This window comes from Pimephales promelas, chromosome 20, assembly GCF_988280905.1.
Source record: "Pimephales promelas chromosome 20, fPimPro1.hap1.1, whole genome shotgun sequence".
In the NCBI taxonomy this organism is placed as follows: domain Eukaryota; kingdom Metazoa; phylum Chordata; class Actinopteri; order Cypriniformes; family Leuciscidae; genus Pimephales; species Pimephales promelas.
This window is the reverse complement of record NC_142788.1, coordinates 3,338,449-3,356,475: the sequence shown is the minus strand read 5'-3', so window position 1 is coordinate 3,356,475 and position 18,027 is coordinate 3,338,449. Positions and strand designations below refer to the sequence as shown.

At 39.5% G+C, this 18,027-nt stretch overlaps 2 protein-coding genes across 2 annotated transcripts in view; one reads left to right on the top strand and one right to left on the bottom strand.

Annotated features, from left to right (window-relative positions):
* Window positions 1-9,913, bottom strand: part of LOC120462654 (pleckstrin homology domain-containing family G member 1) — an 84,225-nt gene extending 74,312 nt beyond the window's left edge. The window contains exon 1 of the mRNA XM_089124213.1: window positions 9,716-9,913. The gene's annotated coding sequence lies outside the window, so the exon portion shown is untranslated. The remainder of the gene's footprint in view (window positions 1-9,715) is intronic.
* Window positions 9,914-15,999: 6,086 nt separating this feature from the next.
* On the top strand, window positions 16,000-17,572 carry LOC120461633 (uncharacterized). The gene has a single exon (XM_089124467.1). The coding sequence runs from the start codon at window positions 16,000-16,002 to the stop codon at window positions 17,545-17,547; it is 1,548 nt and encodes a 515-aa protein (XP_088980593.1). The 3' UTR covers window positions 17,548-17,572.
* Window positions 17,573-18,027: the final 455 nt, after the last annotated feature.

The window sequence follows — 18,027 nt, the reverse complement described above, 5'->3', positions numbered from 1 at the left end:
AACACAAAGAAACTAATTATTACAAAATACAGAATTATGGTAAAACTAAATAATGTTACATTTTTGAACATATAGGCATCATGTATATTGTACAATGTTTCATAATCTCTGTTCATGTCAATTTCTCAATAAAAATAAAATATATATTTAAGTCAACTCAATATTTAGGTGACTTTTTTTTAACTTACATATGTGATCACAGCATATGTGAGCTAAACTGAGGATCATTGATCTTTTTTTATATCTTTTAAATTGCATGAATTATTGTCTACGGTGGCCCAGTAGTGCACAACACAACGAAATTTAAAAAGCAAACATAAGTTCACAACACAACGAAATTAAGCCAAAACACAACAGAAAATGTGCCGACTCTATAGAACCACTGTTTACAACTATTTTCTAAGGAAAGTAGCTGAGGCCTTTCCTAAAAGTCGCTTTTTTTTTTTACATTTCTTCGTATATTTATTTATGTATTAATTTATTTTTAATTAAGTCAGCTTTGGCATTCCATAAATACTGACTGTAGTCTTTAGTCTCTGGACAAAAAAAATCCTCTGATGATGCAAAATGATGATTTAGATTTTTTTTTTTTTTTCCAGACAAAAAATACATAAATATTTTGTCTCAGGGGGATATGAGGGTGGAAAGCATGGTAATAATTCGAAAATACTACAGGTTTCCTACTAATACAAAGCTTAATGCTAAATCCTGATGTATCCCTTTAAGTTCAAAGGTTACACTTTATTTTGATAGTCACTTTAGACGTTCTACTAATTATGAGTAACTTTTCAACTACATGTCAACTAACTGTTATTAGAGTATTAGTATATTATAGTAGACTGTCAGTAGACTGTTAGTTCATGGTTAGGTGTTAGGCTTTGGGTTAGGAGTAGGGCTGAACGATTAATTGCATTTGCGATAAAATCGCGATATGATGAAACGCGATTTTGTAATCGCAGCTGACACGCGAGAGAAAAGCAGTCTGCAAGATAAAGCATCAACTTGCCACGCTTGTCTGGCGTTCAGAAAAGAACAGTTTATTTTTAATGTATGTGATATTGTGTTATTTATTCTCTCCTCTCCTCAACAATCCTGGATTGATTCAGAGAATTTCAGAATCGAGTATTAGCTTAGTTTTTAAACACAGATGCGTGATGACGCTGCGCGTGCTTTAGAAACGAGCCTCTCTCGCTCTCTCTCTTCCTCACTCACACACGACACCGCTCGAACCTTCCAAAACATAGTAACGTTATTTCATAAAGTTCGGGATTGAACCGAATTACAAGGACATTCGCGGGCTTCATTGAACAGGGTTTGCCGCTTTGCTTGATGTTATAACATTCCACTTGCAGTGCGCGTTCTCTCCCGCGGGTATTTTCTTTACAAATGCTTCACAGAGGCATTATTTATGTCTTTTGGAAAGCAGTTGGCTTATATAGCCTATTAAAACCGTGAAAATCACTGAAGGCTGCTTTCATTTTAAAATACTAACGCGTGCTTTGTGAAGAGCGCTCGAGCATGCGGCCGTGAGCGACTCATTGGTAAATGTACTTGCATGTCAAAATGCTTTTATGACGCGAAATTAATGTAAACACGGTCAGTTATATCTTAAACCAACAGGACAAACCACATTTACAATTTCAAAAGCGATATATGCATTAGTGTGTGAATGCAGCGTATCGTATCTAAACTGAGGGGAAATCACTCCAGCTCTTGAATGAAAAACATTCAGACAGCCTACTTTTAAATACTGAGCGCACTCTTTGTTTATTGCTTGTAATGTTTTTTTGTTGTTGTTGTTGTTTCTCTTTATTTACTAGCTTTTATATTTTGAAGCTATGATATTATTTTATATAGCCTATTTAAAATTCTTAACATGTAATTGGTTTAATTAAATGTTTTTTATATTTATTTTTTAAAATATGTGTTTTTACACATGTAATTAAATACATATTTTAAGATTAAGATTAATTAATAAGAAAAAAAGTAGATCGGATCATGAGCTATCTAAAGATTCCCATCCCTACTGTACAATGATTTATTGCTTGTCTTTGTCGACTAATACAGAAGGTAAATAACTTTTTTTTTAAATCGCATATTAAATCGCAATCGCAATATTGGTTAAAAAAATCGCAATTAGATTATTTTCCAAAATCGTTCAGCCCTAGTTAGGAGAATAAGTTGACTTGTAGTCGCCAAGTTACTTATAGTCAGTTGAATGTCTGTTGGGGGACCAACAAAATAAAGTGTTAGCAGATATTAAGCTGACAGTCTACTAATACTCTGATGACAGTTAGTTGACATGTAGTTGAAAAGTTACTTATAGTTAGTAGAATGTCTAAAGTGGACTATCAAAATAAAGTGTTACCAGTTCAAAATCTAGCATAATACAGAAATGAATAAGACTGAATAAGAAGTAATATCATATTGAATTATATTCTGAATCTAAAAATCACATGCTTTAAAAGCAATTGTGACTGAACACCTACACAAGCGTTACTCTTTCAGTTTCATTACCATCTAAACAAAAGTGGAAACTTAGGAATAATTGTGTACTATACTGTATGCAAAAAATAGACCATGTATCATGTACCACAGTGAATCATAAGCACTAGAGAGTGTCATTCTTGTTTTTACAAAGTAAATAATTCTATAATGCTACCTGTTGGTTAATGTTTTTAGGTCTGTGTTTTATGAGCATAATTTAACATAACCCCATTTGTTGGGTGACAAAATTTGTTAGTTCATGATTACTTGTGCATTAACTAAAGTTAACCAAATGCCTGATTGTAAAGTTGCCAAGTGCGGGTTGCAGAAACATGGAGAGAAAGGATACAGCAGTTTACATTTATTAACAAAAACTCAAAGAAAAAAAATACTCAGCGACAAACACACAACAACGATGTGCTAAAAAAAATGTACAAATGACAACATTTTCAAAATGATCCCCGTTCACACAGATCTGTGAAACGGCTAATAACGCTGTATTATTCATGTCTGGCCAGTAGTTGGCGATGTCACGTTGTAAAGAAACACAACGCACCTGCACACATACGCATTCTTTTACTACAGTACACTCGGGCCAAACGAACATGCCTATAGACACAAACTACATAATCTATCTTTTTTTTTTTGTCCGATGTTCATGTTAATCTTAATAATAATGTATTATTACTTTGTCTTCAAGGTAAATTTCATCTTAACAAAGCCAGAAACATTGAAGAAACGTTTTCATAGTTTACACAATGATAAAGGTGTTATTTTCAAAAACTTGCACTTTGAAAACCGTTTTCAAAAGTTTGCATTTTCAAGCTACCAAAACGCAGTTGTCATGTAAATGTACGCCCAAAACACATACAAAGTATTCTGTTTTTAGTAAAAAATGGGGTCGTGTAAACAGCCCCTCAGGCCAGGGTCCACTGTTGCCAACTATTTTCTAAGGAAAGTAGCTAAGGCCTTCCCTAAAAGTCGCTAAATGTCGCTAGATGACGTCATACGCTAATTAGCATATTAATTACGTCATCGCGTCATACTTACGTCCTGTCAGCCTAGTGCGTTTTCTCTCTAAATGAATGCTCTATTAATATGATATCGCCGAATGTCAAATAAAGATGTTTTCATTTCCTATCTTTTTTGTTGTCAGACAATAGAACGAGTAGCTATAACATAGTGAATGAATACATTTTTATTAAGCCTATGTGGAACATTATCTGAATTGAAAGAGTTAGAGAAACGGATGAACTAAGCTCTGTGATAGTGAGTGAACGGTTACAAGTAATAACAAGCACATGAAAAGAAATAAAACGAAAATGATCAAACTAAATTATTTAAATATAAAACAAAAGAAAAGCAAATAAGTGATAAGTCCGTGGAAAAACACTGCTCATTCACGTCTGCCAGCGGCCGTGTGCTCCTCTCAGCCATTCACTGAACAGGGGAGACGCAGCGAGAGAGAGTGACGACGCACTCGCAGGAAAAGTACTGGCAACATTTGGAGGTTACTGAGGTTTGTCCAAAAGTCGCTAAAATTGTCGCTAGTCGCTTTTTTGAAAAAAATGTCGCTAAAGGGGTCTGAAAAGTCGCTAAAATAGTGACAAAGTCACTAAGTTGGCAAAACACTGCCAGGGTCAAACTGTACCACCATCAAACTGTAACAGTTATCAGCTTGAGTGCCCTTGAGAGCCACCAGAGGGCACTCCACACCAGACGATCATGTTTCACTCTCAAACTACATTTCCCATAACTCACTGCCCGGACTCATCAGCACTCATCTCATTCACCTGCTTCTCATTATCTTGTTTAGTTCACACCATAAATACCTGGTTTTCACATTCACTTATTGCGAAGTCTTGTTTAAGTGTTACACTGCGTTTCTGCGCGCTTTCCCGTGTTTGTTTTTCTTTTTTTTGATTTTGGATTGTTCTTGGACTCTGATTATTGCTGCCTGCCCTGACCTCTGCCTGTTTCTTGGACTCCCTCTGTTTATTGTCCATTGTCAGGGTTCTCAAGTCTCACGCATTGGCCGTGAGACACACGCATTTCGACCGGTTCACACGCTCACACGCCACACTGTGTATTTCTCACGCTGAAAAGGCAATGCCAACCAAGTTGTCCTGGCTGAAAGCTTTCTAACGTTGTATACGAGACGCAGGCAAACAAAGTGAAGTTTCCTGCCGCCAGCGCGTATCTCCGCCAGATTGCGTTCGTTACTAGGCAACATATACTGTATGCGCGCTGCGTGCACCACTGATCTATACATGACATGTCATTCAGTAGCGCGAACACACGGAAATGGACGGAACATCCTCGGCCACCGTACGTTCGTTACTAGGTAACCAACAACATCGCGCGAACACATGTGTCGTGATGGAGAAGAAGGTAAGTTGGAAGAAGCTCGTCTAACATTTTTGGGCTAGAACATTTAATATGTAGCCCATCGTACATTATTATTGATGCAGTCAAAAACTCTACAACTACTTTGCAACCAGGCTCAGTTTTGCTATCTTACGTTATCTGAAACTAAGAGAAATGTTAGTGGGTATGGAAAGGAATGAAGATTTACTGATTTTATTTTAAATTATATTATACTGTAATATTAATAGTCTTTCTAGTTACATTAAGGATGTATTACAGCAGATTGCTCTGGGTAATATTTAATCATTGTCATAATGTTGCATTTGTATTTTTCAAAGATGTCAGGAAAAAAGCAGAAAGATATTTTGTCATTTTGGGCACCAAAGGGTAAGCCCCCTAAAAAGGTTGCCAGATTAGAGGAGGAGACAGTGGAAGAGGTGGTGCACTCTAATCTGTCCATTTGTTCTCAATGTCCCACCACACAATAAATCATTCGTCTAGAAGACGCATTCAAAAATCAAAATGCAATTTTTAAAGATTTGTTTGAAACTGTTTGGAGCAATTTGTTATATTTTTGGTTAGCTATATTTGTAATACTGCATTAAAGAGTATATTTGATGTGATGAATTGCTCTGTCATTTATCAGATTTACTAATTGTTATAATTTTAATTTGTTCTGGTTAATTATGAACAATGGGTAAAATTGGGGGCGGGGATGGGTGGGGCGGGGCTTCATTATGGCTCCTCCCCTAACCGCGTGTGATCTCACTCCAAGCTTTTGCTCAAACTTGAGAACCCTGCATTGTCCTGTCTGCTGATTCTTGACCCTGCCTGTACGACTATTCTTTAATAAACTGCATTTTGATCCTCAACCTTCTTCTCTCTCTCTTTTTTATTTTTTTATTTATCCAGGTAAAATGTTTGAGAACCACTTCTCATTTACAAACATGACCTGGCCAGTAACGAACTGCTTCTTGTCTCGGAGCGGTTCGTAACACAAACAAACCAAATGTGGGATGATTATAAGTTTGTGTGGGACAATATGGGACATGTTACCAAAACTAAAACATACCCTGAAACTGTTATGTAATGTCTATCTAACTTAATAAAAACATTCTAAAAGTATTCTGCCTTTCAGCTGTAAAAAATGAACAAATAAATACAAAACAACATGAAATTAGAAAGTCTTTCTTATATCAAGAATATATTAAAAACCAAAAACTTTCATATTTTTAGAAAGGATGTGAATTAAAACAACCACAGCAGGCAACAGGTTAAACAACAACAGATAAATCCTGTTAAATTACAAAATTTTAATTGACCGAATTATCCATGTGTTTTCTGACAGGGACGAATCACCGGTCCACATTTTGATTGACAGCCGTCAGAACCTAGTGGCCGTGTTTACTGCTTTCTTTTCAACCATTGGATAAGATATAAAAAACGCCTGTTGTATTTATAGGCTACTTAGACGAAGGGCTGTTAAATATAGGTGAAAAACAATGCTGTAAAAATAATAATTAAAATGCTTTCTTAAAAAGGCAAAAGAACGCATGCACGTTTTCTTAACATGATAATTAAAAACCAATAGACTGATGCGGGACATTTCCTCAATATGCAACGTGCGGGACAAGGTGAAAATGCTGTGCATTATAACCCAAAGCGGGACCTCAGGCAGGAACAGAACAACCAAGTTTAGCACAACAATAACGGACAAACTAACAAAGGGAACTAAGGTTTGATAACTAAATGAACGACAGGTGAACTTCATTAGTGATTAACTGGCACATTGAGGAAACTACAACAGGGAACAGAAACCGAACCAAAACAAAAGAGAATTATAAACGTTACAAAAGTGGGTAACACTTCGTTAATGAATAACTACACAAGAACTAATGAGTAACACAATATTAACAATCTAGTAACTATTATTAACTAACAAGAAACTCTGATTAACGAATTAGTAAGTAATAGCTCACAGATGAAAGTGTTAACTATATACTTCTGTGGGAATTACTAATTATTTGGATTCGTATTATAAAGTGAAGATCGTTGGAACTAACTAGTAATTACTCAAGTGTTACTACATGATCTAGTCATGATTTGTGTAAACGTTTGAGATTTTTGGTGAACTTTAGTAACTTTTAGAAAATGTCTTTAGTAACACTTAAGTAATTACTAGTTAGTTCCAATGATCTTCACTTTATAATACGAATCCAAATAATTAGTAATTCCCACAGAAGTATCTAGTAACACTTTCATCTGTGAGCTATTACTAAGTAATTTGTTAATAAGAATTTATTTTAGTTAATAGTAGTTACTAGATTATTAATAAACTTTTTCAGTAGTTCTCTGGGAAGTATTAAAAAAATAGTAGTTATTGATTACTTAATAGTGAACTACCACTTTCGTCTGTGCGCTATTACTTACTAGTTCGTTAATCAGAGTTTCTTGTTAGTTAATAATAGTTACTAGATTGTTAATATTGTGTTACTCATTAGTTCTTGTGTAGTTATTCATTAACGAAGGAACCGTATTCTAAAGTGTTACCCAAAAGTGTTATCCTTAATATGTTATAGGGCTGCCCCGACTACATTTTTTTTGTAAAGTTGTCTAGTAGTCGTTCATTTAAGCAATTAGTTGACTAGTTGCACGATAGTATTAATTACTAATTAAATTAGGGTCGGAATATATGCCTTGCGCTCAAGCACACGCATAAAGCTCGCCGCAAGGCACTGGCAAATGTAATGATTATGAGTGAGTTGGAAAAAATACAAAGGAGACATTTTTATTGTTTATTAATAAACTCGTGTTTTCTGAGTCAGTGTCGGCTGCAAAGATGAAGTTGAAGATGATGACTCTTCATCTCCTCAGTATAGTTAATACGCCTTTAGAGAGAAATGCACCTTTCATACGGTTACATAATCAGAGTTTTTCAATTGGTTGGTTTAAAAGTAGACATTTCAAGCTTTCTATCGATGGATGGCAAGTAGCCTATATACTCTGAGTTTCGGTTCATTTACGTGACGCACTTCAGGTCACAGAGACCGAGACGGCAGAAAGCCTTCTTTATTTTACTGAAGCGCAACGTTTTGTTGTTATTGTGAGTGTACACAAATAAAAGTAGTTTTTACAGTATGTAATGATATATTACTCTTATCTGCATGTCCATAAATGACAGAGTATTTTAATTTTAAAAAAGGCAAATAATGGCACTGGCACCATTACATGTCATGTAGTAAAGTGCGCTATACTTCATTTACATTTATCCATTTGGCAGATGCTTTTATCCAAAGTGACTTACATTGCATTTCGGTACCTGGGAATCGAACCCATGAACGCTCTACTGTTTGAGTTAATCGCTCAATGTCCAACTTCTTAATGGGATTCAGTTACTGCGTGTATCACAGCACAGAACACATGCAGATCAATAACTAACTTTTATGTACATGGCAGGAACTAGATCTTCTAGAGGAATGTGTGTATAACATTTTAATGAAAGGGTAAGGGTTGGGGTTATGGTTATATTAGGGCTATATTAAATACTGAATATCATTTAATTTGCCAGAATTCTGGGAACAATTTTGTACCCCAGACTTTATCGAAGTACAAAAACACAAAACGCAGACGGGTGGGGGTTGCCAGGAAGACAGCTGTTGTTATGACAACAGGTTTGGGGATCTGAGGGGTGGGACGGCCCACACAAAAGAACATCGTTACAAAATGAGTTCTCTCTCTTTCTCGAAGACTGATATAGAGGGCAAATACTCTGCTCTAACACTATATGGGCAAAACAAGCTACTTTTGTTGTAAGTTTGCATACATGAATATATCGTCACACTCCACCAGATGCAAATCTAAAGCAAATTTCCTCAGATACATCCTTGTAATAGGCAACATTTCAGCAGGTGGCTGTGTGTGCGTCCGTCTTTCTGTTTGTCTTTGCATGATTGTGTTCAAGTGTGTGTGGTGGTGTGAATGTTAGATGTTGTTTTGATGATAAATTAAAGCCTTCGTCCCTGACCCCAATCCCTAAACCATGTCCACAGCCCCCACCACACACACCTTCACACAAACACATTGACAAACATGAGTTTTCAAAAATCTGGTATAGCAAAACAAATGCACACACTCACATTGATTGTGCAGCAACTGGTAAACTCACTGATCTGTGTTTCATGTCTCTTGTGTCATTTCAAAATTCAAACTCAAATCAATGTTTAATGGCAATTTTTTCATTAGTAGCCGACTAGCCGTGTAATAAGATGGAAATTATATGGCCAGCTTTGTGTTTCAAGGGTTCAGTGTCATTGTGTGTGTGTGTGTGATGGAGGAAGTGGTGTTTGGCCTCAGATGATCATGCTGGGTGAGCAGTCAACAGGAGGTGGAAATGGTCTTCCTCTGACTAATATGGATGTGTGTTCAGTATTAGTGCGCTGAAGAAGATAAAAATCAGTTGCACTTTATTTTACAATGTTTTTCAAGCAGTACCATTATCTACTTTATAAAATAATGAAATATCATTGGAACAAAATAAATGAGATAGGATATTAAGAATCTTATTTTCAGAAAATATACCTAAATTTTAAAAGTAATCCTCACTCAGTGTATAATGGATATATGTTGTGTCAAGTTGGAAGAATCTTATGAAATAATCTGTCTAAATGACATCGTATAACTCAAGAATTCAATAATGCCTCCGTCTAACATGGTACAACATGGTCAGAGCAATAACCTAATAAACTTCAAGTTGAGGTATCTCTTCGAATGTCCAGTTTTTGGTTGTCGTCACTACACACTGAGTCTATACAAATGTCATTATCATTGTGAATGAATAAATAAATAACAGCCATAAACTCACCTTTTAAACAGCTTTGCCGGTGTTTCCTGTCCTTTGGACTGATTCACACAGTTTTCTTGAGAGTAAAATCCTTCGTAGATTTAATTCCATGTCCTCGGGCTCAAGCAGTCTTGCTTGCTGTCAAACACACACACACACACAACTTGAGGCTGACTCTCAAAGTCAGGCTGAGCGTTCACCGCGTCCACACCTCTATGAGATCAGAGAGAGAGAGAGAGAGAGAGAGAGAGAACATATATCTGATGATCATTCTCCTGATGCACCACCATATCACAAGACACACACACAGTCGATGATATTTTTTGGATGCAGTAACTGGATCACAGTTAATGCTGCGGGCAATGCAAATTGTAAAAAAATGACTGGAATATAATAAACAGTTTGAAAGAAAGAAAGTTGGATAGAACTGGAGGGGTTAAGAAAGCGAGAGCCAAGGGCGAACTGTCCTCCTCACTATACACACAATTGGGTCACTTTAAAGAGGCTACACATACAGAAATAGATCTGAAAACAGTCTGAGATGGACGTAGAGATGGGATTTTTGCTCAGCGCTCAGTCAGGAGCCAATGCTTTGAAAACACACACACACACACTCAGAGTGTAACTGTAAGAACCAGACACTTGGTTGACCTTCAGTCAAGAGAAGAAAAAACTTCACCTAACACACATAAACACCCTCCAGAGGAAATCGGTAAAATTGTATGAAACCCAAAACATTGTCATGGTGTAAAACATGGGCATTGTTTCGATAACTGTCGCACATTCTTGAGGAAAGTACCTCAGTACAGTCCAACAGTCATTCCTGCTTCCTGACACTGAAGTGTTTCCGTCATACTTAAGTTTTACACTAACGCACACACACCTAACATATTTACGACCTTAATCATGACAAAAGATACAATGCAGAATAAATAATAATAAAAGTCCTTGTAAAATTGCCATAAGCACATAGACACACCCACAAAGGGCACACAGGGACAACACTATTTGAGTTTGTGTGAGATTCAGGTCACGGTCGGACGCAACCTACATGGGAAACATAAAGCTAATTAAAGCTGTAAATTGATTGAAAACTTTCAAATAATTAATCACAAATAATTAATCCTAAACCTAACCATCACATGGGTTTAGACAAATCGTACGAATTAGTACGAATTAGCCACTTTAATCATGCGTCGAATTCGTACGAATTGGTCGTGAGATAGTGTTGGAGTGTCACAATCATTTGTAACATTTTAAATTATTTAGATTAAATGACTCATCTGTCGACTGATAATCACCAATTTTTCAGTGACTGGCTTGTTAAAACAAACAAGCCACATATTTCAGATAAAATCATGTGCAGGAAACGCATCATAATGTGACATCAGCTAAAATATGTTGAATAATTGGCCATAGTGTTGGGAATGGCTACGAGCCATTGAGTGATTCATTGATTACACATCAGAAAGGCTCTCGACACAGTGAGCATGAGCGCTCTGTTTACAGGCCAGGTGACTACCGCATCATATGGTAATTGGTGGATTTGACCTCCAAACTATTTATATTGACCTACAAACATCAATCCTTCACAATCATTACTCTGAAAAAGTGCACATTAAACACATACACAGGAGCTACATATCAGGAGCACATAAAAAGCTCATTTTAGGCACAAAGGCAGAAATAGACAGCGGTTTTTAACACACACTTATAAAAATGGTGTGGGTAAGCCAGTATTGGGATCCCATGTGTTTGGTATTAAAACTGAAACCACAGTCTCTAAAACACAACCCAAATATAACTAAAGTCAAAAGTATCACTGGACTCTGTGGATTATCTTTCAAAGATTGCTTGTGCATAGAGATATTAACTCTAGTTTTTTGACTGATTGATGTCTGTACAAAACTTAGCAGTGTGTATTGAGGCTTTTTCCAAGTAAGTTGCTACATGTTTAAGGGATCTAGAAAGCTGTGGTTGACTGTCAGGATGTTGCTCTGTAAAAATTAAAATGTAAGTTGTGGATGGACATGCAGCTTAGTTTCAATAAATGCTCCTTTTTCAGTAAGAATGAGAGTTGAGGATGAGTGCAAGTTATGCTTTTACATAGTATAGATCTGGATTTTGTTTTTAATCATACCATGATAAGTACATTTTTCCACATTATGAACAGTAATGTTTGTGGTTCAGGGTTCGGATCTTTCAGATACAATATTTTGAAAATGAAAATTGTGAACACAAGTCTCTCCCTGTCCCAACAAATCTGAAATGTGAAAACACGAAGAGAGAGAAACTCAGTAATTCATTTGGGCTTGGTTTTCTGCTTTCATTGTTGGCTGGACGACCAAAACCATTAAACAGGAGAGCACATGTCTGACTAATGAAGGGTTATCTGTGTCAAAACTCCTCTTAGACATGTATATGCATTCACAAAGAAGTAACAGGGCCCAGATGTTTGTCAAGCTAAAAGTATGAATATCTCAAAATGTAAAAAATGTCCTGACACAGCAAACTGAGAGACAAACAAACAGCAGATGAACCAAATATTGTTTCTAAACTTCCCTCTGCCTTCAACAGAAAAACTCCCAATTGTTTTTTACTATTTATTAGAAAATTTGAATGGTGTTTACCTGCAAAAGTCAACACAATGATACTAAGACTCTGTGGGTGTTTGTCAGGCTGTTACTAGATGGTTCCTACAATGTAATAGATGATTTGTTAGGTGGATAAAAGGTTTGTAAACCTGACATACTCATGGAGAAGTTCTTTTTTTTTTTTTTTATTAAACCAATGAACATCCAATGCCGCCCCCACACTTTACTCTCAATAACTAAAATCGACACACAACAAAAATGGCGGCGGCGGTGCGAAAACAGCAGTTAAGAAAGCATCTGAGCGAGGAGGATATGCTTGCACCAGCTCTGCAGTTTGGCACGTTTAGTTATATAGCACTTTATACAATGTATGAATTTAAAGCAAGAAGCTTTACAGTATAAAACGTGAAAAAAGTGTCAGTGTCTCTTTTAGTCAGAATTGCAATTTCAGTTTCTTCTATAAAGCAGCTCTCCGATATGTTCATGTTTTCACTCGCGAAGATTTCCATGTTAAAGAAGGCGGAGCTTCAGAGCCAAGCCCACCTATTGTGTTCACCAAGGACCAATGGTAGTCTCCCAAAACAAACTCTTAAGAAACTTCATTTTGACCAGATTTTTTTTTTATTTTATTTTTAAATCACACAGTTCAGACGTCACACCAGTTTAAGTTTGGTGGCCTTAAAGGAGTAGTTCACTTTTGAAAAAAACTTTTGCTGATAATTTACTCACCCCCATGTCATCCAAGATGTCCATGTCTTTCTTTCTTCAGTCAAAAAGAAATTAAGGTTTTTGATGAAAACATTCCAGCATTTTTCTCCATATAATGGACTTCAATGGGAACCAAACGGTTCAAGGTCCAAAAGACAGTTTTAGTGCAAACTGTTCAAAGGGCTTTAAACGATTCCAGATTTAAGTTTTATAAGCTCAAATGGTCACCTTGCTCTGTTCAGTGATGCACGTTTGTGACTCTCTTGTTCGAACTCGTTCATCAAAATGAACAAATCTTTTTCCGAGTCATTTGGTTCATTCAACGAACGAAACGAATGAATTGACTCGGAAAAAGATTCGTTCGTTTTGATGAACGAGTCCGAATAGGAGAGTCACGAACGCGCATCACAGAACAGAGCAAGGTGACCATTTGAGCTTATAAAACTTAAACTTTGTTATTCATTTTTTTAAAATGAGCGATTGTTTCACTTGATAAGACCCGTATTCATCAACAGTTTGCAGTTTGTACTGAAAGTGTCTTTTGGACATTGAACCGTTTGGTTCCCATTGAAGTCCATTATATGGAGAAAAATCCTGGAAAGTTTTCATCAAAAACCTTAATTTCTTTTCGACTGAAGAAAGAAAGACATGGACATCTTGGATGACATGGGGGCGAGTAAATTATCAGCAAACGTTTTTTCAAAAGTGAACTACTCCTTTAAGAAGTCCATCCTAGTTTTTGTGTGCATTGTCAAAAACCATCATGTAAAATTCATCAGCCAGGAAATCTTAAGAATGTGATTCTTTAGTAAGTATTCCCAGAAAAACACAGGGCTTCTTCTTCCGAAGGGATTTAGTAATAGCCACGATCCAGTTTAACTGGTGGGGCTGTTTTCAGTATAAATATTTGCTTACACATGCTTTAGAGATCCAACACATTTGTGACTGCAGATTGAGTATAATTTATATCCTGGACTGCGTCCTGTAATACACAGATCAACACGGTGAACTGCTGCAGGCAGATCTGCTGTAGCACCGCATGCTGCACAGACACGCAGTGTGAGTGTGTGTGTGTGTAGACACAGATGGTGAACCTGTGAGTCATCTCTCTGTTCTGCACATAAAACAGCCTTATAATTCTCATTCTGATCTCATATTTCTTGAGTGTTTTATTTCATTTAGGAGCTGTTGTTTTACAGAGCATGAAATCATCATCTCTTTAGATGTCACTTGTTGCTTCACGTTTCTTTCAGAAGAGATCTAAACAGTAGCATGAATACTGGCAGATATTGCAGCTAGGGCCCATTATCGCGATATTTTGAACATGTATACACCCCTGATAGATTACATTTCGAGAGTCTTAACCGTGCGAGTCCACTGAGGTGGGAGACATCTATCAGTATTGTAGATTAGCAGTGTTGTTGACTAGATAAGACCAGACTGTCACGGTGGACAGTTCCTCTGTTTCCTTCTAGTCTCGTGTTTATGTTGTTGTATGAATGCACGTGTGTGAGGGGCGTGTCTGTGTGGCATTACCTGATCCACTCCAGCTGCTCATCATCAATCATCACCAGCTGCAGTCGATTACCACCATGCATATATACTCACCACTGTTCTCTCATCTTTGTCAGATCGTTGTTTGGTGTTGGTGTGTCTGTGTTCCTGATCCCTGCGTTCCTGATCGTCTCGTCCTCCGTGAAGTGTCGATCGTGTTTTGAGTATTGTTCACCGTGTCCTGTGGAATTCACCGTCTGTCTTCACATCATCTGGTTGACCGTCGAAGTCCCTGCGTCACCTTGTATCTGGCTTACTGCATTGGACTGAGTTTCAATAAATCACTGTTCACTCGCAATTGCTCCCTGTGATATATTGCACCATGACAGAACGATCTGACCGTCAAATGGGAGCAGCGAGTGCTGCAGCCACATCCATCGAGGAGTTCGTACATCACAGCATTCAGAGAATGAACTCTCAGGAGAAGGAGATCGGCGACACGGGTCGCGCAGTTCAAGCTTTGGTGACGCAGGTGTCCGAGCTCACCCAGCAGATCCAGCGCCTACGTGTTCCCGCTGCGCCCCCCACACCTGCCGTTCCTCTCGCACCATCGGGAAGCCCCTCCCAGTCGGAACCCCGTTTGCCGGTACCAGAAGCCTATTCGGGTGAGCCTTCATTTTGCAGAGCATTTCTAAACCGGTGTTCTATGCATTTTGCCTTGCAGCCACGCACTTTTTCCAACGAACAGACCAAGGTTGCATTTGTACTGACATTATTGACTGGGAGAGCGGCACTCTGGGGAACGGCGGTGTGGGAAAACCAGAACCCATGCTGTTCCTCGTTCCAGGACCTGTCGAAAGAAATGAAGAAAGTGTTCGACAGGTCAGTATCAGGAAGAGAGGCGGCCAGAACGTTGGCGGAACTTCGCCAAGGAAGACGTTCAGTATCGGAGTTCTCAATCGAGTTCAGGACTCTGGCGGCGGAGTGTGGCTGGAACGAGGAGGCGCAGTGGGACATGTTCCTGCATGGGCTGGCTGACCACGTCCAGAAGGAGATCTATGCCCTGGATCTCCCCACGACTCTCAACGGCCTGATTGACCTCGCCTTACGGGTGGACGCTCGACTGTCCAGAGTCGAGCGCAGAACAACTTCCACCCGTACATTCGGAGAGATGGACGTCCAACGATCCAGCGGCAGGGACGTGGTCAGTCCCGTCAACGATCACGAGCCTATGCAGGTGGGTCGAGCTCGGCTTTCCCGGGAGGAGAGGGAGAGGCGGAGGTCCCAGGGCCTTTGCCTGTATTGCGGAGGGACTGGTCATTATGCTTACAACTGCCCGGTAAAAGGCCAAGCCCGACAGTAAACGTGAGGCTACTGTCGGGTGGGATCTCCGCCAAGAAGACCTCATCAGCAACATCTACTTCCACTCTCCTCTCGGTAAGACTGAGATGGTCAACTAACCAACACGACTGTCTTGCACTACTGGACTCCGGGGCGGAAGGTAATTTTATGGATTTTAATTTTGCACGCACTTTTCAAATTCCCCTCCGTTCCCTCGATCACCGGATTTCTGTGCACGCATTAAATGGCCAAGAACTCCCCACCATCTCACACAGAACCGAAGACATTACTCTCATCACCTCTGGCAACCACACCGAGACTATTTCTTTTCTTATTTTGGACTCACCCCTGGCACCCGTTGTTCTTGGACATCCTTGGCTCATCAAACACAACCCCCGTGTGGACTGGATTCATAAAGCTGTGCTGGAGTGGAATAAGGAATGTCATAAGTCTTGTCTTGTGTCTGCTTGTTCGTCTGTACCTGTTTCTGTGTTACAGGAGGAGGCGGGGGATTTGTCTAACGTGCCCACGGAGTATCTGGACCTGAAGGAAGTGTTCAGTAAGTCTCGTGCTGCTTCTCTCCCTCCGCATCGTCCCTATGACTGTGCGATAGATTTACTGCCAGGTAAGTCTCCGCCTAAAGGCAAGTTATATTCACTTTCGATTCCTGAAAGAGAGGCTATGGAGAAATATATTTCTGATTCTCTAGCAGCCAAGTTCATTCGCCCTTCCTCTTCTCCAGCGGGGGCGGTGTTCTTTTTTGTGGGGAAAAAGGATGGATCGCTGCGACCTTGCATTGATTACCGAGGGTTGAATAACATCACGGTAAAGAATACTTATCCTTTGCCGTTGATGTCTTCAGCCTTCGAGAGGTTGCAGGGAGCATCCATCTTCACGAAATTGGACTTGCGTAACGCATATCATTTGGTTCGCATTAGGGAGGGTGATGAATGGAAAACTGCTTTTAACACCCCTAGGGGGCACTTTGAATATTTGGTCATGCCGTTCGGATTGTCCAACTCCCCAGCAGTTTTCCAGGCATTGGTCAATGACGTGCTGCGAGACATGATCGACCAGTTCATATATGTCTACCTGGATGACATATTGATTTTTTCTTCGTCTCTCCAGGAGCATGTGCAGCACGTCCGTCGAGTGCTTCAGAGGCTGCTAGAGAATGGGCTTTTTGTCAAGGCGGAGAAATGCGATTTTCATGCACAGTCTGTTCCCTTTCTAGGATACATCGTGTCGTCCGAGGGGATGCGGATGGACCCTGAGAAGATCAAGGCTGTGGTGGATTGGCCAAGCCCAGATTCACGCAAGGCCCTGTTGAGGTTTCTGGGGTTCGCCAATTTTTACCGGCGTTTCATTCGCAATTTCAGCCAGCTAGTCGCGCCTCTGACTGCCTTGACCTCCCCCCGAACTGCGTTCAGGTGGTCCGACTCAGCCCAGGCTGTGTTCGCTAAACTGAAAAGCCGCTTTGTTTCAGCTCCAATCTTGATAACCCCTGATTCATCACGTCAGTTCGTGGTGGAGGTCGACGCATCAGAGGTGGGAGTAGGAGCGGTGTTATCCCAGCGTTCACCTGTGGACGACAAGATGCATCCTTGCGCGTTTTTTTTTCACATCGTTTATCTCCAGCCGAACGCAATTATGACATTGGTAACAGAGAGTTGTTGGCAGTCAAGTTGGCGTTGGAAGAGTGGCGCCACTGGTTAGAAGGGTCGGGGGTACCTTTTATCGTCTGGACCGATCACAAGAACCTTGAATACATTAGAACTGCCAAAAGATTGAACTCCAGGCAGGCTCGGTGGGCACTTTTTTTCGGTCGTTTTGATTTCACTCTCTCCTACCGTCCGGGTTCCAAGAACATCAAACCGGACGCATTATCTCGCATATTTGATTTTTCCGATCGCCCGTCTACTCCCGAGTGTATTTTACCTGAAACCATATTCGTTTCAACACTCACATGGGAGATCGAAGCGAAGGTCAAGAGAGCCTTAGAATGGGTAACGCCTCCGTCCGGTTGCCCACCGAATCGTTTGTTCGTGCCGGAGGGATTACGGTCTGACGTTATCCAGTGGGGTCACAGTTCCAACGTAGCCTGTCATCCAGGAGTTACTCGCACTGGTTTTTCAGTCAAGCAACGGTTTTGGTGGCCACGTATGACTCGCGACGTTCACGATTTTGTTTTGGCTT